The 23,470-nt window shown below is 44.0% G+C and overlaps 1 protein-coding gene across 3 annotated transcripts in view; it reads right to left on the bottom strand.

Moving 5' to 3' along the window:
- ABCC5 (ATP-binding cassette, sub-family C (CFTR/MRP), member 5) overlaps positions 1 to 23,470 on the bottom strand; it is a 102,047-nt gene that overhangs the window by 52,650 nt on the left and 25,927 nt on the right. For 2 of the 3 annotated variants that reach the window (XM_006884059.1, XM_006884060.1), the window contains exons 5-16: positions 20,653 to 20,886; positions 20,365 to 20,538; positions 19,650 to 19,797; positions 15,210 to 15,358; positions 14,217 to 14,324; positions 9,739 to 10,095; positions 8,441 to 8,512; positions 6,332 to 6,456; positions 6,137 to 6,209; positions 4,349 to 4,552; positions 3,328 to 3,471; positions 1,588 to 1,690 (exon numbers count right to left, since the gene is read on the bottom strand). In XM_006884059.1, the coding sequence (XP_006884121.1) occupies positions 1,588 to 1,690; positions 3,328 to 3,471; positions 4,349 to 4,552; positions 6,137 to 6,209; positions 6,332 to 6,456; positions 8,441 to 8,512; positions 9,739 to 10,095; positions 14,217 to 14,324; positions 15,210 to 15,358; positions 19,650 to 19,797; positions 20,365 to 20,538; positions 20,653 to 20,886 (1,891 nt within the window). Of the gene's footprint in view, positions 1 to 1,587; positions 1,691 to 3,327; positions 3,472 to 4,348; positions 4,553 to 6,136; positions 6,210 to 6,331; positions 6,457 to 8,440; positions 8,513 to 9,738; positions 10,096 to 14,216; positions 14,325 to 15,209; positions 15,359 to 19,649; positions 19,798 to 20,364; positions 20,539 to 20,652; positions 20,887 to 23,282; positions 23,319 to 23,470 lie in introns of those variants that run through there. The other variant, XM_006884061.1, reaches the window with a different exon arrangement.

Consider the following 23,470-nt stretch of genomic DNA (forward strand, 5'->3'; position numbering starts at 1 on the left):
AAAAATTTGTATGAATGAAATATACTGTAAAGGTATTATTATATGAAAATCAATAAAAATTAAAATTAAAAAAAGGATATTCCATATTTTAAACACTGCAGCAGGAACTGATCTCTCTACCTTCTGTATTGTGTTTGCTTTTTAATCTGGGTGTTGGTGGTATTATGTGTCATCGAGTCGTCTGTGACTCATAGCAACCCTATGTACAACAGCCCTAAAGCCTGATCTATCCTGTGCCAACCTTATTGTCTCTGACACATCTATACCCATTACCCTAGTCACTTGAATCAATCCATTTCATCAAGGTCTTCCTCTCTACCCTCCCAAGCATAACATCCCTCTCCAAGGACTGGTCCCTCCTTACAATATGCCCAAAGTATGTAAGACAAAGTTTCAGAATCCTTGCCTCCAAACAGCAACCTGGTTTCACCCTCTCCAGGCTGAACCTGTTCGCTCTCTTAGCAGTCCATTGAATAGTCAACATTCTTCTCCAACACCACAGCTCAAACGCATCAATTCTCTTTCTATCATCCCTAGTCATTGTCCAGCTCTCTGATGCATAGCAAGTGACTGCAAAGACCATGGCCTGCAAAGATCATGACTTCATTGCTCTTCAGTACTTTGGAGAGGTCTCTAATATGGGTGAAGTGTCCTTATAAAAAAAAGTCTACCATGAACAACTCATTGCCAGTGAGTCAGAAGGATCAATCACACTTGAATTAAAAATCTCATCTTAGGGTGTTTTTGTTTTGTTTTTTGAATGAAGAAAAGAGGCAGGGAGTAGTTAATCAGAATGATTTACACCTAATATCAAGAGTTGGCTTCTAGCTTTAAGAACAACGAGGTTAGAACAAGCCCACCCTAAAGCAATGGTCAGCCCAGGCACAGCTCTGGACACAGCTGGGTGAGGAGTGACTCAACAGGAAGGGACATTTCAAGCAGGAGGGCACTCCTCTCTCCCCTTTTCTGCAGGAGTAAATGGACAGGCAGCCTAACCTTCTCAAAAGCGAATGTGTCCAAGATGTTCCAAATAATTTCTCTATCATCCAAGTTTTATGTTGATAAAGTAAATTAACCGGGGGAAAAAAAAAAAAAAGACCAATGACTCTGGATATGGGCAGTAGAAGGCAGCCTGCTGGAACTCTCCCCTGAAGTCCTGGCTCCAGTCACGTCATGATGAGCCTATGCAGACATAGTTCTGGCCTGTCGAGGACATGGGAATTCTGGAGCTGTAACACCTCTGCTTTGATTGGGGCCAACTTTTAAAGAGCAGAGGTGAGTCACTGGGAGGAAAACGGTACCTCTCCCTTCTATTCAATCTGTCCTGACTCAAGATGACTCAGCTCTCATTATGTACACCTTCTCCCTGCCCTGTGTACAATCAGGAGAAAATCCAGGATTAAAGGTTATACTTACAGTCCTAGCCTTTAAACGCAAACAGAAGGCGACTCCCAGTCTCCTGTTATTACATAACAATTCTGTGTCCTCGGGAACATAGTGCTACTACTGGGCAGCACTGAATCTGTAGATAGCATAATTCCTGATAAACTCTAATGACCGATCTGAAATCTCAGAAAAGACCTTTACCTTCCTCTGGTTTCACGGCTTTGTCCTTCTTTACCGATCCAGCCTTAGGACCCTTGTCTTGGGATTTCTTCTGTGAACCACTGGTTTCCTTTTTTGAATTAATCTGATAATATTGAAGGAAATTAATAAATAATAATAATAATATGTCTCCAGTCATGACTTGGTTATCTTGGCAAATTTGTAATTTGTCCACATAACTAATTAAAAACCCATCATCAACTGATGTGGCTACTATTATTGAAAAGACACACCTCCAGCTTCTCAAAAGTGCCGCCCACACGCAAGTATTCTATTTTCTTGAGTCCTTAAAACTTTGATATCCAATTCCTACCCCTTTTTTTGACTGACACTGTTCTCAAAGTTGCTAAAGACCTTCTTAACTGCCAATAGAGTGGCCTTTACTCTGTTCTCATCACTCCAACTTGTCCAAAGCATCAAGGCTGAGCCACTGCTTTTCCTTCCATCTCTGACCCCTCATATCACTAATCTATACACAGCCGATCACTTGGTTTTTCATTCAACAATCATACATATTCTTTTTTGTAACACAGGTTACATACAATTCCTATACTGCACCAGCACTCATCCCATCTCTTCCTTTTATTTCCCTTTGTTCTTCTTTCTTATCTCTTCTTGGCCTCTAAGCTGTGTCCCTGAGCAAATGTTGCCCTTTTGATCTGTACGGTTGACTGTTCTAAGGTTATTACTTTTGATCTTGTACGGTTGACTGTCCTAAGGTGTTACTGGTCACTTTACAGGCCTACTGTCTGGCTGGAAGTTGAATCACAGGGGTGACTTAGTTTCCAGGTTTGACAGACTCATCTCAAAGTCTTCCAGTCTTACCAGATCAGTAAGCCTGATCTTTTTTTACCATTCTGAGTCATGCTCTACATTTTTCTCTTACTCAGCAGAGGTTTTCTATTACGATCCCTTTCAGAGTGGTCAGCAGTAGTAGCCAGTTTTGAAAAATTATTTTTTAATCACTTACTAGATAAAGAAAATTATATTTAATATAATATATTCAAGGTACAATCCCTACTTTTGAAAAGGTTGGGCACAATTACTAAGATAATGTTGGTTTTTGCTTTCAAGAAACTATCTTCAGTTTTTTAAAAAAATGTTTTACTGTTGTTAAGTACACATCACCATATGCACCAACACAGCAATTTCCACATGTCCGATTTCCTAACATTCCTTATCCTCCTTATCCAAATAGATTCTCCTTAACATAAGCTGACCCTAAATTTCCTTTCTAATTGTTAAAGCTAATATTGTCCATTAGACCAAAAACACCTTTGCTTTGAGGAAAAGACACCAAACTTGAGAAAAGCTAAGCGTCATCCTGAAAGGAAGCTCCCTCCATTGGGCACACTGAGTCCAATGGTGTCCCTGCACAAGTAACTGACAACACTGGAGTGGCTGATTTCTAGCAAGAGGCCTAAAACCCATCAGTCACAGACAGTGGTCTGTGCCTCAAATGAAACAAAATGAGTCAAACCCAAAGAGTGAAATAAAAATCCCAGAAAAGGTCTCAATAACTTTCAGCTTTCATCCCTTTCAGATTTAAAAATGACCTAGTATCCAATTAATAGCTTTTAGCCCAGGTTATGTGCACTCCTGGGACCTCAGGTGACACAATAGAGTTTAATATGAGGGCAGGATGGCAAGAAGGGGGAAAAAAATGTCTCTTTCTACCAGTTATGAAAGGAGGAGATGAACACAAGTACCACTAAGTCTTACCTCCACTGGAGGAGTCTCTCCTAACAACAGGTTATTAAAAATGGCGGCATAGTCGCCGTTTAAAGTCATCAGTTCCTCATGGGTCCCTCTTTCGGTAATACAGCCTTCTTTCATGAAGATCACTTCATCACAGTCCACCAGGTACTAGAGACAAAGCAGGGAAGACACGGTGATGTTTTTGTGCACAGACATTAAAATTCCCATACCTTAATTATCAGCTCAGTGGTTCTCAAGTGGAGAGAGTTAGCCTCCTCCCAAGAACATGGAGTCAAATCTGGAGACATCTGGGGTTGCCCAAACTTGGGGGTGGGCACAATTTGCTCTAGTGGATAGAGGCCAAGGATGCTGCTAAAGATCCTATAATGCACAGGACAGATTCCTTCACAACCGAGAATTATCCAGTCCAAAGTGTCAGTGGTGCTAAGACCAAGAATGCCTGCCTTCTTATTATGCCTTGTGGCGTTAGTTCAAAAAGTGGTGCCCTCGGAATTCTGTCAGGAATCAGCTGAGGAAATGCACCAAATGCCATATACTTTCACTGCGTTGAGAAGTGCACATAATTACAGACTTTCTGTGACAGAACAGGGAATTAGCCCTCCAAACTTGACAACATATGCAAACAGATGGCAACCCCCTTGAGCTGCTCTCCAAAGTGGCTGCTTGTCATGGGACGACAGAGGGGAGAGAAGCTTGTTTTCCCAAAACAGTTCCCACTTGCACAGAGATGCTAACAGGATGCTTTCCAAACCACTACATACTCAAACCCCATTTTCTTCCTGTTCTTCTCAGCCCTTTTATTGCTGATTTACATGCAGAAGCTACCAGGCTCCAAGAATCCGAGGTAGATGGCCCATCTGGTACACCAACATGAGGAGCCAAGAAGCTATGTGCTGAGGAAAAGACACTCTTGAATCCAAGAATCTTGGAGGCCCAAGGGAGTCCCTGGAATAAGCCCACCTTCCCCTTATGGGCTTTTCAAGCCATAGCCATAGCGGGTGGCCTAGGGGAGAAAGTACCATACCTGTAACTGATGGGTAACAAACAGAACTGTCTTGGACTTGAGGTGCTTCCGGATAGCACTGTTGAAGATGTGGTTGCCCACGTGGGCATCTAAGGCACTGAGGGGGTCGTCCAGGATGTAGATGCTCCTGTCACTGTACAAAGCTCGGGCAAGGCTGATCCTCTGGCGCTGCCCACCACTCAGGTTGGCTCCTCGCTCGCCAATCTACAGAAGCCAAGAGAGCACAGTGAAGCTGTCAGGCTTATCCCCCAAAACATGCACAATCTCAAATTCCCAACCTGGATAAATTGTGACTGAGATCCTCCCAGGGCCCACTCAAGAACTGTGGGAGCCAGTCCAGACAACCCACCCCACTGCCCCCAACAATCTGGTTACCAACTAGTCCCACATCTGGCCTTGCCACTAAGTCCCACTGCTTGCTTCTAATCCATTCTCCACACAGTGGGGCGGGGTGGGGGTGGGGGGACATCTTCTCAGAACACACGCCACCCTTGTTGAAACTCTTCAAGAATCTTTCATGTTCTGAAGGATGGGGCCTCGACAATGAAGGCTCTTCACCACCTGGCTTCCCTAGCAGTTCTCAGCCTCCAATGCACAACCTCCCTGGACACCCTGGGGATCCAAGCCATGTCCAATGGTGTGTGTGAGAGGGACCACACCCAAGTACGTGGCCATCTTCCATTCTGTGTCTGCTCAGTTCGGACATCATCTCCTCTGTGAAGCCTCCCCTGACCTCTTCCCTATTAACACTGAAATGAAAAGGCATTCCTTTGCAGATATCTCACTGTTTGGTACCCATTATCTGTGTGTCTCCTCTCTTAAACTCCTTGGGGGTGTCCGTTACTGTTCTATCCTTTATATTCTAAGCAACAAGCTGAGGTAAATACATGCCAGATAAATGTTTACTGAAGGACAGACTAAATCAACTGTCAAATAGAAACTGTTTCTGTATTTTAAAAATCTCATCTGTTAAAGAAACTATTCCATTAATTCAGAGATTTTTTTTCCCAACTTTATGTGCATTAGAATGATCTCCAGGGCTTGTGAAAACATGCTACTGTTCCTTCCTCCCTCCCACTCACTCCCAGAGTTTCTGACCCAGTGTGCCTGGAACAGAAGGGCCAAAGAAAGGATTTACAGCACATTTACAGGTAATTCTGATGCTACTGATCTGGGGACTATATCAAAGAACTTCTGAACTCATTAAACTGTTCACTAAATAAGGGAGAGACCCTCGGGGCAGCTTATAGGAGACAAGCTTCAATGCTGAAGAGCACAAATTAGTTCCAAAGGTACGCCTTTGGAAACTGTTGCAGGGCAGAGCACCAGAGAAAGATGGCTTCTTTCTTTCTAATGTCAGAGAGTTCCCCACGGATTGTATGTAAGGAAGGAGGCTACCGGAATGAAATTCAGGGACGAAACATGCACATACTTGACCTTGTTGTTTGAAAAACGAATAAAATAAAAAATATTAATGCCAAACAGGATTTTATCTAAAATCCACATGACATATGCATATTCATAAAACAGTGTTAATATTCTTGACCAGAATAGAACAGCTAGTCAGGCCAACAACCTGGATTGTGAAATTGTGCACATGTTTTGGGGGAACAGATGCTTTCTTGATATAAAATAGTAATGAAAAGAAAACTTCTTATGTGAGTTCTTTAAGAAAGCATGTATGATACTCCTCGGAGGGCCCTGGGCACAGCCCTGCCACCCACCTCCCAGCATCCTTTCTGCTAAATGTGCTGCCCCCCACCCCTGCCCCGGGACAAAGGCCTGTACCTCGGTGAGGTCACTGTTGGGAAGAATGGCCAGGTCAGGCCTCAGGCAGCAATTGTTCAGCACAGTGTTGTATCTGAAGGACACAAAGAGGCTTCAGCATCAGGGACAAGGTGGAAGTAGTGCCTGTGGCTATGGGCTGCCTTGCATCTCATGTGCCCAAGATGGCAAGTCTGACAGAAACCAAACACTGCTCACCTGTCTTCATCATAGTCCTTCCCAAAAAGGATGTTGTCTCTTAGCGAGGCGTTAAGGATCCAGGCCTGCTGGGCCACGTACGCAAAGGTGCCACTCACAGCAATGCTGCCCTCCAGAAGTGTCATCTGAGGAGAGAGAGACACCACCCAGCGGCATCGCGACTCTCCGTCATCACCTTACATCAATGGAGCCCCCACATCCTACAGTGGAGCCTACAGTTTTGACAATATCCATGGATATTTTCTGGACCCAAATCCAGACCTCAATTTTGTTCTAAAGAGAAACATAGCAACTATAGATAAAGAAAAAAAAATATCAAAGTTCTCCTTGCGTATGTGTGATGAGAGCCTGGCATAAGCTACGGCATAAATGAACATAAGCTTTGTTCAGCAGCCCGTTTACTTGAAATCTTTTCTTCCTAAGGGACGATTCATGCTTTTGGAATGATGTTGCAAGGATTTAGAGCTGAGAGCTGCCTAAAAGGAGGGCAGGCCAACTTATCGACAGAATTAATCCAGGTTGTTGGCCAGACCGGCTGCTTCTGTGAAATGAGGACTGCAGAGGATAAAACCCACAAGGTTAGACATCAACTAACACGATGTAGGATCCATGCAATGACAATGGGCTCCACCCCAACACAAAGGCCTGCAGGGGGAGCCACGGGCTTCCACCTGAGTTTTCAGTCCTGACAACTCATGTGAACCACTGTTTCCTCCTTCATGGTTCATGGTGGTCTTGGGTTAGGGATGTGATCTATAACTTAGAAACCAAGTTTCATGAATCAGTGTGTAGTACTTGCACACACAAGCTTATCCTCTTGAACACTTAACACAGAGTGAATTCACACCGAGGAGCAGCTGTCACAGGACAGAGCACAGCAGCATGGAACCTCCCACAAACTGGCAAAGACTGACATTGGTTTCAAAATGTCCAAGCCCCAGCCACGGTGTGTGGTACAATTTCAGCCTTCCTGGTTGCCACTGCACAAACATCCAACCCAGCAACACGCTCTTGGAGGGTTAAGCCCGAAAGCAAGTGGACCAACATCTCAACACGAATTAATATAGAAGCAAAGCTCCATTCAGGTGCTAGTTTTCAGCCTGATCTTGAAGCCTCGAGAAAAGAAGTATCCATCCTGTCAGATTGTTGAGCTGAGCAGCACTGTCCTCTTCCCTTCCCCTAATCTCGCTCACTCTCTTATCACTTACCCTCAAGTCTGGCTGATTATCAGAAATAATCTAGAAAGGTTTTGGGTGGGGTTTTCCCCCCTTTCTTTTTAAAATGGCCAATCAATGCTGGTCCCCATGACTGAAGATGACGAGTCCTATAAAGGAGATGTGGTGGGGTCTGCCTCTAGAGAACCCGAATGCAACGCCTTCAGGTCACCTTGGGTACCACTGCCCTCAAGGAGGGTCACAACTACCAGCTGTGACAGCAGGTGCAGAACAAGACAAAGGAAGAATCCCTAACCAGAATAATATCAAATACCTTTCCCACACTCTCTGCATCCCCATTTGTTCGATATGGATGTATTCACCCATCAGAAGGCAAAACAAGCTCACATTTATCCTCACCTCAACCATCTAAGTCACAGTGGTTTGAGCCACATGTAAAAGCAGCTGTAAGTATCTTCCCCCTCCTCTCCAGTTATTTAGTGCAAACACATAATGAAAAATAATCTGTCTTAGGTGATTCTTGCCTCTGTCCCTAGCTCTCAGCATGGGGAGCCCTCCACTGGACCCCTCTCTGGAGTTGTTACTCACTCCCTTGGGCTGTGCCTGAGTAGACATGAACCCCTCAAGGGTACATGGTTTCATCTTTTAACTCTGACATCTCCCCACACGTAGGTTGGATTACACATGGCTAGATAAAAGAATAAAACACCCGGCCCCAGCCGGGTCTCAGTGATCAGTCACCAGGGATCCGCTGATCCCTCTCCAGACATAGCACAGTTAAAGGGCGGGCAACACAATGCAGATGAGGATTCATTTTCTTTCCACCTATCCTGACTTTCTTCAAGAAATGAGCTCATCTTCCTGATATTTTTGCTAACTGGAGTTTGGAAAAAGAAGCAGGTAATAATAATAATAATAATAATAAAAATTTTACCTGGCCCAAAATAGCTGAAATGAGAGAAGTCTTTCCACTTCCCACACTGCCACAGATTCCAACCAGCTTCCCCTGGACAAAAGACAAGAGAGGGGAAAATCATCCCGAGGACGCTGACCTCATTCTAGACGCACTACATTTCTTTGGGGAGGAACGCATCCATCCGGAAACTGTCACCTGCTGACCCAACCAGTCACTTACCTCAGTTTCTCACTTGGTAGCTACCTACTTCAGGAGAATTTCTGTGAGGACATGCTGAAGTAAGAGATGTATAAACCCTCTAAAAAATGCTCTATACATTAAGCGAGCTCCGGTGGCCTAGTGGTAAGAAGCTGCTCTGCAATCTCAAAGGTAGGTGGTTTGAAGCCACCAGCTGCTCCGCGGGAGAAGGATGGGCAATCTCCTCCTACGCGACTAAGTGTCTCTGAAAACACACTGAAGGGGGTCAGCTGTGGGTTGGTTCCAACTCAACTGTACACAACAACAATATATACATTAAAGTACAAGAATCCTACTAACACTTCAGAAAAGTCCAATATCATTCCTATCTGCTTTTTATTTTGTATTTTGGAAGGAAGTGGTGGGACTCTTAAAAATTATTTTATGGTTTTTTTTCTTCATGTTTTTCTAGAAATTATTTCCAATTGAAAAAAAAAAACTGCTTCCCTTTTTCTACAAAATATCTCAAAGAATATCTCAATCTCATATACAAGTAGAAAAGTAAGCCATGGATTAACTGAATATCCCTAGGTAAGACCATGGTAACTCAACAGGTGATGTGAAACATTTTCAAGAACACAAGGGATGATTTCACAACAGTCCCTTGTTCAGTGTTGGCTCAAGTCTCCCAGGGAAGGAATGAGTGAAAAGTGAGGGTGTGGAAAGAGCATGGACTCTGGAGGCAGAATTCCTACTGCACTGCCTTTGAGTCAAACCCTCATTCACACTACCCCACAGGATGGAGAAGAACTTCCCCAGATAGTTTCTAAGGCTGTTGAGCAGCTGGGTTTGAATAACTGACCTTTTAATGGAAACTTAAACATTATGCCATTCTTTTCAGAGGCAGTATAAGCATATGGGAGGAGACTGCTCATCTTTTCTCTGTCAGAGCAGCTGGTGGATCCAAACCACATGCCTTTGGGTTGGCAGCACAAGTTCTTACCACTAAGCCACCAGAGCATAAGTCACTCACAGACTTAGAAGAACAACACACATCTGGTCTCTCCACAAGGGCCCCAGGATCTGGACAGGGGGTGCCCAGTAGCCGGGTGAGGTGGGGTTGGAGGCAGGCAGGTTACCTCTTCGATTTCCAGGTCGATGCTGTACAGCGTCCTCTGCAGGCGCAGGTTCCCCAGGTGGATGTGTCTGCCCTCTTCCTCGTCGGGACTCGGCCGCTCGTCACTGTCCAGCAGGAGGTGGCCTTTCTGCTCGGCCAGCACCGCCTGGAGCTCAGTGCGCTGCAGCTGCCTCCCCTTCTCTTTCTTGCCCCTGGCAGCCCTCTTGTCTTTTTTCATTTTGGGGGTCAGCTTAGGCGAGTTCTGGATACTGGAGTGGGAGGAGTCCCATGCCAAGGTGGCATTTTTCATCTCTATCTTGATGTGAGGGCTGGCTGGTTTTTTCTTTATCATGTGAACCTCTTCCATTAGAAACAAACTCTGATAGGAGTTGTGAGAGAGGTGCAAAGATGAGACACTGGATCAAGACCAGGGAAGACAAGCTTAGGGCGCACACTCACGAAGCAAAACACATCAGGCTACACAGTGGAAGGCAGCTGAAGGGCAAAAGGTAGCTCATTAGTGCAGCCCAGTCTCATGCCCATCAAGGGGTCATGGGGGTGTGGGGACACCCTCAGGGGCACGGGGCCCTTGTCAACATGCTCAACACTCTGTGCTACACACTCCACGTTCACTTCTCTTTCCTGCTCCTGCACAGCCCCAGAGCCTGTCCACACCCCACACCTACACGGTGGTACCTGTCCACAGGGGAGAGGCTGACTGAGATGGAACCAGGCTTATACTACTGGGATGATCTTACACTACTAGAGTTAGAAAAGGGTAGCTAAGCATTTACCTAAAGTACTACAGTACACCTTCCCAACTAATCGTCCTGCCTTCAAAGTCCTGCCTGGGACTCATCAGAATTCTAACCACCGAAGGAATGGGTCTGCATGAAAGGGCACAGTGTTTTCTGAGAAACATCCCTCAGGAAGAGAACAAGAATCTTTCTTGTCACCCATTCTTAGACTCCCACTGAGTTACATTAGAGGGGAGAAAAATACAACGTTTGAAGAGTTCTGAAATTAGCTGTGAAACATCGTTACAGCAAACCACAGACCAGGACATTACTATTAAGACTTCGCTTCAGACAGCACTCCTAACCAGTGACCTTCCCTACAGAACACTACCCAGCTAGCTATGGAATATGATAAAGAAAAGATGGCCTGCAGTGTCAGAAGCTTTTTGCTTATTTACTGAGATCCAAAAGCTCTCAAGAGTTACGAAATGTAACTACAAGTGAGAAAAAGTGAACCCTTTCCCTTGGATTCTACATTCTAAAATTTGCTTTTTGCCTTGTCCTTTCTGCCGTCTCCTACCCATTCCTAATCGCCCCCCCTTCTGGGGGATGGCACGTGTCTCAGTTTCTAGGGTTGTCTCCACACCTGATACAGCTTGTGTTTAGTTCATGCCTTCAGAAAACTGTTGCTAGTCTCATCTGCTCAGTCTTCCCAAGAGACTGAGCTAAGAATAACATGCCTAAAATGCTGACTACCTTCACACAGAAAACCGTACACTGCCAGGATCCTCATCACTTCTCTCCATAAAGCATTAGTAAAAGACTAAAGACCGAGGTCTTAACAAATTCTTACATTGTGCTTTGTTCATTTGTCCCTTTCCTGCCCCACCCCCTACCACTTGTCCCCCTAGAGTCCTGTACTAGTGTCAAGGGGCCTCCAGCTTCAGGTCACACTGTCCTGAGACGCTGAAGCAGACAAGGAAGGACCCCACAACAATTAATTTCTGCTTCCCTGGATTTGCACGTGCCAGGATAACAGAGTCTTAGTAGCACATTAACCCTCCACTTCAACTTTCTACCACAGGCCGCTCCTGATCATAATGCTTTTATTCACTGGAAAAACCAAATCAGAATGCATCCGTTGGGCAGACAAGGGACCACGCGTGAGGTCTGAAATAAGACACAAGAGGCCCCATTAAATGTGAATTCCAGATCAACAAGAGTTTTTTAGTGTAATTATGCCAAATAAGGTTATTTAAATGGGAGTGCTGACTTATTCGCTAAATCTGGCAAAGCTACACTGGAGGTGGCTTTTCACATGCTCATCAACAAGTTGTTGTCAGGTGCCGGTGGGCTGAGTGTGACCCATAGTGACCCTATGAACAGCAGAGCTGAACCCTGTCCTATCCTGTGCCATTCCACACTTTATCCATAGGAAGCAGCAAGTTCTTCTGCAACATCCACTTCCAGGGTAGGTCAAATAGAGAAAAGACTTTTGTAGCTATTGGATTCCCAACTCCAAATAAAAATGATAAAGGAAGTCATGTAAAACAAGATGGCAGAGGGTAGACAGCATCTCACGGAATGTCAAAGTCCATAAAAGAAATCAAAGAAGCAGTTCCCCATCCTTGTTAGGCTCTCTTCCATCTCCCAGGAAGGGATAAGAAAGTATTTGCTTCTTAGGGAGACACAATCTCACAGACTGGGGTTTTGTTCTCCCCTACAAAGCTGTCTTCCCTTGAAGATTTTCCAGGACTGAGTTAGACTATTTTAACAAACTGAGAAATATTAATCATAAATAGTTTCTTTCATCAGAATCTAACAAAGGCAATGTCATTCTAGCTAATAAATATCTAAAATAATGAGGAAACAAGTGCTTAGAGCTGGTGAGAGATTAATAATACTTAAGCTGGGCTAAGCATCTACTTAAAAAAAAAAAAAAAGAATACTGCTAAGAAGACCAAGAATAGGACTGATGTCTCAGGGGGCATATAATAGAGCTGTCGGTGATTTTGCTGCCGTTATTAACTCTGACACTTCCTGGACAGAGGAAGGAGCTTTGACGTGCACTATTACCTGCAAATATAATCCTGTTCTAAGAGGTGAAGAGAAGAAGAGAGACCTCAAGGCACAAGGGGAGAGTAAATCTACACTCTTACTCTTTCAGAGAGTTCTAGTGGCCTAGTTGGTAAAGCGTTGTGCTGCCAAACTCAGGTGTGTGGTTCAAGTCCACCAGTGCTCCTTGAGAGAAAGATGGGCAATCTCCTCCCATGTAGTTGACAGTTTCTGAAAACCCACTGGAGGGTTGGTCAGCTGTGATTTGGTCCTACTGGACAGCAAGGAGTTCTTTGTCCTCCATCCCTCAAACACAAACTCCATTCACCAACAAAGATATAGAAACAAAAAGGCCAAAAACAGGGACATGGGACAAGGAGATGACAAGATTTCTGACCAAAACATCTTCTATCTTCTTTTAATAACTGGACGTTGGGAGTCAGTAAGACAAAGCTCTGGTTACAGCTAGACCACCTCTTCTTCTATGACGCTGCTTCTTGGCCTCCTAGTAGCCAGGCACTTGTGGGAAAGGGCGATGAGGAATATGGAATAGGACTCATGACTAACTTTCCACCTGGTTAAGTGTAGACAAACGCTCTGCCATGGATTCAATCAGGACTCCATCAAGTTTCTGAGACTGTGAACATTTATGGGAGGGCACTAACCCCCTTATTCCCCTGGGGCAGCTGGTGGATCCAAACCACTGATAAATTATCTACTCTGTCACCAGGGCTCCTTACTGTAAATAAGTAGATTATATATAAATTCTGGGAAGTCATTCTGCATATCTTTTAAAAGGAAAACCGAGTTAGCATTCTGAACCTGTCAGGTGAGCATATTACTCCCTCCAAAACCTGGACTCCCCTGTAAGGATCCAGAAGAGCTGCTATGTTGGTCCCACTTGCTAAGGAAGGATCAGCAGGAGTGAATTCAAGTCGGCGTTGGTCATGAGAAATTCCAGCCCACACAGGTGGTGCCCCTTGAGTTTCTCTGTTTTATTTCTAAGAGTATTAGCCATTTGCTGGCACCTATCTCTATCCGCCTTCCCAAATCCAGCTCCCCCCTGGATGGATCTGTACTTTTCTAGAGGTTGTGATCCTAACCACCTGCAAGGAAAACACCTGATACTTCCTTAAATGCACTTCTCAACAGGAGCTAGTTTTATGACTATTCCCCTCATTGCATCCTAAGTGGCAAACACAGGACAGGAAAAAGAGAAGATGGACTTAGCAGAGAGCCCAGTCAAAATGACAGGCACAAAGAGAAAAGGGAGGAACAGCTGGCAGTCACCCCAGAGCCCTGATAGTCTACATTTAAATTAGTTTTAACACATGTTCAAGGCAGGCATGGGCTCTGTCTTGCAGGGAACACAAACTCCTGGGTGGTGGTTGTTGTTGTGAGGTACTGTCCAGTCAACCACAGCTGATAGCGACCCTATGAACATGGATCTGACCCTTGTCCTATGTTGTGTCGTCCTCATCCTCCCTGATACACTCAAGCCCATTGCTATCTACAAGGGTATTTTATAAAAAGGGAACTAGTTTTGTTCTGTAATTCTATTTCCTGGTCTGTCCCCCCTTTTCTTACTAAACTGCTGAAAGTTTAAGGACAAATCAAACAAAAGGCAGTCGTCCTCGTGAGGCCATCAGGACAGAGGCAGGGTTAGCTCTGCCAGGGCTGTGCCTGACCCGGGGAAGGAGCCACTTACCTTGAAGCGGTCAACAGCAACTGACGCTTCCGAGAGGGATTTTACTGAGAACGGTGTCACTTTCAAAGCAAAAGTCATAGAATTGAAGACTGTCACCACTGTGAAAGCCTGAAAAATAAAAACAAGGAGCAAACGGTATCATAATAGGTTCTGCAACTAAAATAGTGAGTTATTGTATGCTTGCTTTCAGGGTTAAGGAAAGCTGTAGCTGGACTGTCAAATTCATTAATTATCAGCTAATTATTTTAAAAATGTTTATGAGATGTCTATGACTCGACGGCACTTAACAACACCACCACCAACATAGAGAGAGCTCTGTGGGCCTGGTGGATAGAAAGTTATGCTATCAAGTTAAAGGTGTGTAATTTTAATCCCACTTTAAACCCTCAGGTCTGGTTTTGTTTTGGTCAAACATTCTTCTAAGTGGTATAGCCTTGGTCTGTCCATTTACTGTACAGAGGTAACTCATGGTTGCTGTGATGCTAAACACTGTGACACTGATGCATCAAATGTGATAATGGTTACCCTGGTGGACAGTGTTTGGTGGAGCTCTCAAATAAAACAAGCTTGGAAGCAAGAGTGGCATCCACTTCCAAAATAGATTGTCTCCAGAAACGCTATGAACTTGAAGAAACAATGAAAGTTATACAATTGTTCAGGTCTTTTGTTCATAGGGTCACTATGAGTCATCCACGACTCGATGGCACTTAACAACAACAACAAATATTTTACACAAGACTTAGAAAATTCTCAATAAATCTGAACTAAAAGATGATCTGTATTTTCAGAATTAAAGACTGGCTAAAAACAATTAGTACGTTATTGGTACATAAAGGCTAAATCCTGCCTCATCATTTCTTTTTTGTGATGTAATCACATGAACGGAAAAATTCCTGCTAATTTGAGCAGAACCTCCAAATCCATTAAAGGGAGGGCTAGGCCATCTCCATGTGGTGTTTGCACCACGGGGCCCAGGCCTGGGAGTCCACTGACCTGTGCTGCTGTCAGATCAAAGCCCAGGGTCATGTGGACTGAGAAGGTCACCACGCTGGCGATCACCACCACAATGGGAGCTACGCCAACAGTGATGCTCTGAAAGTATCCAGCCTTTTCCAATATCCGCCGTTCCTCCTCTCGGATTTCTAAAAGGAAAAGCATGCCAATTTCAAGGTAAGGTGCAAGAAAAGCTTGGGATATGGCTCACTTGCCACTAAATGGGACTCTGTAGGTCTCTAGCCACACAGAAGGTTTTCTTTTCATCCCCCGGCCTGTCCCCTCACATAGATGGTTTGAAACAACCCTTTAGCACCTCTGATGCAAAAACGAAGGTAACAGAGCTATCACTCATGACCAGTAAAGAAATAAGCACTGGTACACATGCGTAGCTTTTTAAAAGAATCAAATCAGAATCCAACAAAAAGTGGGTGGGTGGTTGTGTGCTGCTGAATCAGAACTGACCCAAAGCTGACCCTCCAGCAAGTTTTCAAAGGTGGTAAGTCACACAGGAGGAGACTGCCCATTTTTCTCCCTCAAAGCAATGGGTGGTTTGACCCTCCTGCCTTTCAGTTGGCTATGCACCGCCTTCCCACCACCACCACAAGGCTTCCTTAACAAAGTCACTCCATTATCAAGACAATGATCACCATCTGCTTCTGGCAAATTCTGGCAACTTTTTGTTTTTCAAATGTGTGGAGGTAATAAGCACCTCAATTGTACCTGCTACCAGCAATCTATTTGTTTTCTTCAGTGTTGCTTATTTTCTGCTTGGGAATTACAGGGTAGATCACTGACAGCAGTGGAGGACATAGGGAACAAACACAGCTTCTGTGTGTTGGTACTGAGATGGATGCATCCATTAAAAAAGTTATAAAGATGGTTGGAAGAAGATGGGTGAAATACAATTTTGGAAAGTAGAACGATGTTTCTTAAATATCGGTAACATTGTTGTTATGTGCCACTGAGTTGGAACCGATTCAAAGCTGACCCTCCAGTGGGTTTTTAGACGTAGTAAACCACACGGAAGGAGACTGCCCAGCTTTTCTCCTGAGGAGTGGCTGGTGGATTTGAACTATGAACCTTTGGGTTGACAGCACAGCTCCTTACCACTAGAGTTCCCTAAACAGTCACGACAGAGTAGTAAAGACCATGGAGTAACGAAGAGGAATGGCAATTAACTTGATGCAGTATTTGCAAATCAGTTTTTAAGCATAAAAGTAATTATTCTGAGAAGGCTGTGCATGCACTGACCTTGAATGCATTTCCACTGTCCATGACATTGGGAACTATCTTCAGTCCTAATTTATATGCCACGAATTTTAAAAAAATCAAACTTACGAATTTAAAATTTACTCTATACCTTGTTTATGTCTATAATGAACAAAACTGCTCTTTTTAGATTGATACATACAGATAAATATAGCAACTCTCAGATCATAAAACTATAGATTCTGAGAGCCAGAGGGACCATCAGTGGTCACTCTCTCAGTGACATCCTTTGCACAGGCTATTTAGCCTTCCTTTGTTCTATTGTAAAGGCAACTAGCAGCCCAATCCATGGGTTGACACCCCTCCGGATAGGACTTAGCTTAACAGTCCTTATACAGAAAACACAAGCCTCAAGCTGGGCACAATATTCTTGAAGTTATTAACAAATCAAGCAGAGAAACAGCTTCCTTAATCTGAAGACTATATTTCTCTTCAACTTCCGATTGTATTAACTTACTTTTTCTTCAATTTTATTATAGTAAAATCATATAACGGAATCTACTACTTTAATGCACATTTTAGCAGTATCCACTGCATTCACAATGTTGTATGACCATTATCAACATTTCCAAAACGTTTTCATCACTCCAGACAGAAGGTGCATACCCATTACACAGAAACTCTCCATTTTTACCTTCCTCCAATCCTGGTAGCCTATAAACGAATTTCTGACTCCATGAATCTGCTTTTTACAGAAATATCATGGAAGTAGAATTATACAATATTTTTCTTTATGTGACTGGTTTATTTCACTTAGCCTAATGTTTTCAAAGTTCATCCATGTCATAGCATGTATCAGAACTCCATTTTTTTTACTGTTCATGGTATTTATTAGAGAGGACAGTGAAGCAGGGGCAGAGTCTTGAGCATGCTCTGTGGGTCACACACTAGAGCCACAGGCAAAGGTAGTTGGGTAGACAGGGCCTCTGAGGAGGGGCCGTCTACACCGTCCTACCTCTCCTCATCCAACCCCAACTTAACAAGTCAATCAGGAAATAAAATCTGGGGCTCATATCACCCAGGATACATGAAGGGCAAAAGATAAATAACCAGAGGCAAGGGCAAAAGAATGAGTGGGCGAGGAGGCCCCAAAGCTGTTCCATACACTGTGGTATGTGTTGTTGTTGTTGTTGTTGTTGTTGTTGTTATGTACCGTCAAGTCGCTTGCGACTCATAGCGACCCTATGTACAACAGCCCTAAACTCTGCTCTGTCCTGTGCCAATCGCACTGTCTCTGACACACCCATCCCGATTACTCCAGTCACTAAATCAATTCACCTCATAGAGGGTCTTCCCCTCCTGTGCCATCCCTCCACTCTACCAAGCATGATGTCCCTCTCCAAGGACCGGTCCTTCCTTACAACATGTCCAAAGTATGTTAGACGAAGCCTCAGAATCCTTGCCTCCAAGGAGCAGCTCAGTTTAACCCTCTCCAGGATGAATCTGTTTGTTTTCCTAGCAGTCTATGGTACACTCAATACTCTTCTCCAGCACCACAGCTCAAAGGCCTCAATTCTCCTTCTATCCTCCTTAGTCATTGTCCATTGCAGAACTTTATTCCTTTTTTCTAGTGAGCAGTTTAACCATTCATCTGCAAATGGGCACTTGGGTTGCTGCCACCTGTGATTTAGTCAACTATGAAATGATGATCAATTAATAGCTCATATCACAATCCACTTCCTAAACAACATGACTCCAGAAATTCTATGAACTTTGATAAATGTCGATAGTTATAGAAAGGATTCCGGACTTTTGTTCATAGGGTCGCTGTGAGTCAACTCAACAGCAAACAACAACATCACAGTCTCTGCCATGCTCAAGCTCAGATATATAATACTTTCTTTTCTGTTGTCCTTGTAAATCTCCAACTCAGAAATGCAACTCACTGCTGTTATGTCAGAACTGTTGACCTAGAAGTGCATTTTCAAGGGCTGTAAAACACACAGGAGGAGACTATCTTTATTCCTGAGGCAACTGGTGGATTTGAACCCCTTGCGTTTGTGTTGGAAGTATAAATCCTAACCCACCAGGTTACCAGAGCTTGTATCATTAAATACTTCCTTCTTAAACTTTACTTTTTCTCCCCAGGCCTGGTGTGTCAAATGACATAATGTTTATCCATGGTGGAGAGTGTTTGGTGGAGTTCCCAGATTAAGACAGGCTTGAAAGCAGGATTGACATCCACTTCCTAAACAACATGCCTTTGGAAACTCTATGAACATTAGAGAAATGACGATAGTTATAGAACAGGGTTCAGATCTTTTGTTCATAGGGTCGCTATGTGGTGCTCGACTCGAGAGCACTTCACAACATCATTCTAATGTCTGATAAGATCTTTTTGAAGGCCAATACTCGCTAATTATTCTTCCCAGTGTTGTGGTGCTTATATATATAGTTGACATTTCTATTTGCACTGAATCTATTTATCAGAACAGGGAAGGAGAACCTTGCAACTCAACAGAAATCAGTTAATTTAAGTGAACAAACAACAATCTCCAGTGAGTGGCAGCTGGACTAGGACCAAGGTCCAGCTGTCCAGTGCTTCCTTAGCACACACCCGGGTTAGGTCACAGAACTATCTTTGGCACATATGTAAGCACAGAGGGTTGGAGGCAAGGCAAAAGATGGACCTCCTTGAGTCATTAGATACCGTGTTCTGTGTTGTCCTGTGGCTAGGCCAGAAAACCATGGACGGAATGAGAGTGGAGATAGAGGGCTTATCTGTTGTTGTTATGTTATGTTATCAAAGTAATCTTAGTGGCATAGTGTTCGGCTAATAACCAAAAGATTGGTCATTTTACTCTCATCAGTTGCTCAGCAGGAAAGAAATGAGGCAGTCTGCTTCTACAAAGCCTTACAGTCTCAGGAACCATGGCGACACTTGTGTTCTGTCTTCAAGAGATGCTGTAATTTGGAATCAATTCAATAGTAGTATGTTTCAATTTTGTTTGTTGTATTATCTTGGGAATTGATTAAGTCATTTGTGAAATGAGGATATGGGTCCAGATCTCTCAGACTCCTGTCAATGTCGGTATTCTGTGATATTATGATCTTATAACATTAGGTTTCCTGCTATCTAATGTGCTCAGGAGCCAAAGTGTACGGATGACTAAACGCAAAATATCTGAAGTCCTTCACCACATGCACATATGAAATCTTTACACTCACTTTGGACATTCTGAGAAAATGCTTTGACCCAAGCATACATTTTAATAAATTTAATGTAGGTGAGGACTTCATTCATCTTCTGGACACGATCATCTGTGGCGGCCACACATTTTCTCCTGAAATATGCAGTGAGCCGTGATGCAAACATCTGAAAAGAAAAGTGAGGTCCTGCCACATTAGAACTCATTCAAATTCTAAACTGCCTACCCTTCCTAGGATATAAATCAGTTCCTCTAAATAACTGAGCACATAATCCTGTTTTTTTGGGTCAGGCCAGATTTCCTGTAGCTGTGCTCTTTTTAAATAAAAAGGGTCTATTAAATTATAATATTATTTCATTCTTATCCCTTTGTAAGGCAATTAAAAGGATAATCACGGCTTTTGGGTGCTCCCAAAGGGGATGCACGAGAACCCAAAAAGTTAGCATCAGTTCAAGAGGAAGCAACCCAAATTCTCCTCTGTTACCTGGGAGCACCTTTGGGCTTCTCTTTCAGACTCTCTTTTTATCTCATTAGGAGTCACTGTTTTTTATTTATTCACTTTCTCTCAAGTAAAAATTCTGCTCGTATGAACTAGATTTTTCCAAACCTACCATCAGCTTTGAGAAAATTTCCAATCAGAGCTGTGATACCTCAGTGATGCTTACTAGAACCCAATGGAAGTGACTCATCTCCCAAAAAGAAGCCTCAGAGATAAACATAGAAGGCTTACTTACCATTGATGGATAAAAGAGGATGAAAACAGCTGATCCCAGCAAGCCTGTTGGGCCTAGAATAATTACAGTATAAACCATGCCCAAGATGGCAACAACAGGTCCTCCAGCTAGCAAGCTGCCAACGGCAGCGGCTTCAAACATCCTCTGTCCATCGTTGGAGCAGATGTTGATAAGCTGTGGAAGGGAAACAAGTGAGAGGCCACTCATCTGGAGGAGGAGGAGGGACAAAGAATGACCTCAAAAGAAGGAAACGCTCAAGCTGGCAACGTGCTCTCTGCCCTCACTTACCTCACCCAGGGACTTCTCTTTAATGTTCTTTAACTTAAGGATCTTCTTAAATGCCATGGTTAGAATGGCCCCTCGCAAACGGACTCCCGTTCGGTAGTTCAACGCCCACGTCAGCGCAAGGGACCAAGACCGCACAATTTCTGTTAGGAGGAGGCCCAGCACTAACAGCAGGCTGTACCACAGTTTAGACTCTGCTGCCTGAGTGTACTCCAAAAGATGTTTCACCATGAAAGCCTACAGAGAGAAATACACAGCCCCGTCAACATCTCTTCAGCAATCATACGCCACTGCCAGTTTTGTGCTAAGTTAGAAAGAGTAGGCCGTTCCGTGAGAAGAACGCAAGCAAAGAAAAGCCTCCTTGGAGGACCAAACAGTCTTGACAACCTGCCTGCATGAAGGAGCTTAACTTATGGCATTTTTCAAGAGGCAGGTCTAACTTGAAACTGTATTTCTTAAGAATGTCATCCACACCACTACTCTTTCTAACCTAACATAAACCTGCCCAAGAGCGGAAATTCATTCTTAACAGTTGGTCAGCAAAAATATATATTTGACCTTATTTCAATAGTTCCACACACTGGTATGTGTTTCTTTACGTGAAATTAAGACCTTTCTCCGAGCGTTTCAAACGTGCTTAGTTGATAAAAAGGAACAGTGTACCTACAGTTGTACTGGGGAAGGGTGAGAAGTGCATTTGCAAAACATCCCTGAAAATAAACATCAGCAGTTTAATGGCACAGAAGAGAGCAAACAAAATAGACTATAAAAAAATAATAAATCAATCCAGAACACCCTCCCCACGGGCCCTCCCCGCTCCCCAGGCCCCCCCAAACAAAACCATGTTACCTCAGGTAGCATAGGTCTAACACCACCTGTAGAGCGAGAGAAGGCAGCCAGCCCCCAAGAACCACCGAGTGCCACCTCCAGCTCTGAGGTCCTGCAACGCTGGAGCACACACTCATACAAGGCACACTCAGCAACAGTATGAAATACCAGCAAGTGGGCAGTAACGTGCTTTTATTGAAAAAACTCAAAAGAAATAAAGAAATCAAAGTGCCATCTTCAAAGAGCATCTCACAAACACTGTACAACAGGAGAGGCATTGCGGTAACATACAGTGGGAACATACAGAGTCCAGTGATACAGGGCTAGCCATCTAACAGGTCATCAGGCCCCCAGGTCTTGTTTTAGCTACACACATTGGAATTACAGAATAGAGCCAACATCTGTTTCCAGAGTTCGAGGTGCACTTAATCGGTTAGGGCTTCTGGAGTCGCAAGGATTCTGCAATGGAGTAGATGCCCTAGGAATAAGACTTTGCTGCTAAAGAAAGAGAATTTAAAAAACAAAAAACAACGCAAACTGGAGAACTCCCCCAATAGGAACTCAGTTTAAAATCGCTGGGTGTTTGCGTCCACCAGGCTGTGCTCCAGAGAGAATACAAAACTCTAGGCCCCAGGGCGGGGAAATGGGTGGCATCCTTCAGAGTCTTTGCAAGTCCTTGCAGCTAAAGTGGATTTTGCCAAAAATAAAACAAAACAAACCACAACAAAAGAAAAGTCAAACCAATCCCCCACCCTGAAGGAAGAAAAGAAAATCAACTCAAGGAGAAAGAAACCCATCCACCCCGTGTAATCCCCTTCCTCATCGCAAAGGCTACTGCAGCCGGTACCCAGAGATGACTGACAGACCAACCCGCAGGCCAGATGTGAGTGTCCTGGGGTAGCTAACGCTGCATCCCAGACCCCAGGCTCCTCTGGGTGACTTGCATGTCTCCTTTTTCCTGAGTAAATGACTACCCGAAGTCCACTAGATCCTAGGAGATCCCCACCAATCAAATTTTTGTCAAGTCCCAGCACATAGCCTGATCAAATAGGAGATTTCCAATTCAAAGGCCTTTTCCACCTCTCCCCTCCCTCAGACTTTTTAGGTCTTATTATCCATTGTTTGGGTCACAACCAGATACAGGTGGGTTGCTGGTTTACTAGCAAGAAGATTGGCTTCTTCTCCCATATGCAATCCAAAATGTGGCACTGAGTCACTGAACGCAGGGCCAGAGCCCCCTCTTTCCTCACGTGAAGCAACTCAGTAAGATGGTGGTGCAGGAGAGCGTTTTCCCACACGCCACGGCACCGTTGGACAGGTCTCCAAAGGAAGGCGAGAAAGGACAGCAGGTACGTGGGTTAGGCTCCTTCCTTCCCATACTTTTATAGTGCTGGTATGGTTTTTGGGGTTTGGTTTTTTTTTTTTTCAGCACAGGAATAATAGCGTTAGCACATCCCAGAGGGGAGGGGCGGAGGGAGGCAAAAGACATAATCAATGTTTACTCTATGCAAAACTTTCAAAGGGCGGGGAGAAAGAGGAAAACAGCAGATTAAAGAATTTCCAACACACAGAGTTTAAAAACAAAGCAATAACATTTCAAACCATTTTGTAGGAGATTAAAAATAAAGTTTGCATAAAAGATGAAACCAAAATTTTAAGTTCTATAAAAAGTTACATGTTTACCATTTAAATTTAAAGAAACTGGGAGGCTGTCAGCAGAGCTGTCTGGCTGTGGAAAGCATTCCCAGCATAACATTACCTTACCTGAACTCTTGGCGAGAGATTCTGCCCAGCTTGCCTCTCTCTCATTCTGACCGCAGAATACAGCCATCCTGAAAATTCTAAAGAACAGCTTCTGTCACTAGTTCCACTACAGAGACTCCCCCCAAATCCAGATCCTGACAGCACCAAGCAAGCTGCAGCTGGAGAGAGGTTGGAAGGGTGGGGAACTTACCTCTCTACAGGGTTTTTCACTGTCTTTTCCCCCAGAGTT

This window comes from Elephantulus edwardii, unplaced genomic scaffold (genome assembly GCF_000299155.1).
Source record: "Elephantulus edwardii isolate Elephantulus edwardi_28Jun2011 unplaced genomic scaffold, EleEdw1.0 scaffold00031, whole genome shotgun sequence".
Classification (NCBI taxonomy): domain Eukaryota; kingdom Metazoa; phylum Chordata; class Mammalia; order Macroscelidea; family Macroscelididae; genus Elephantulus; species Elephantulus edwardii.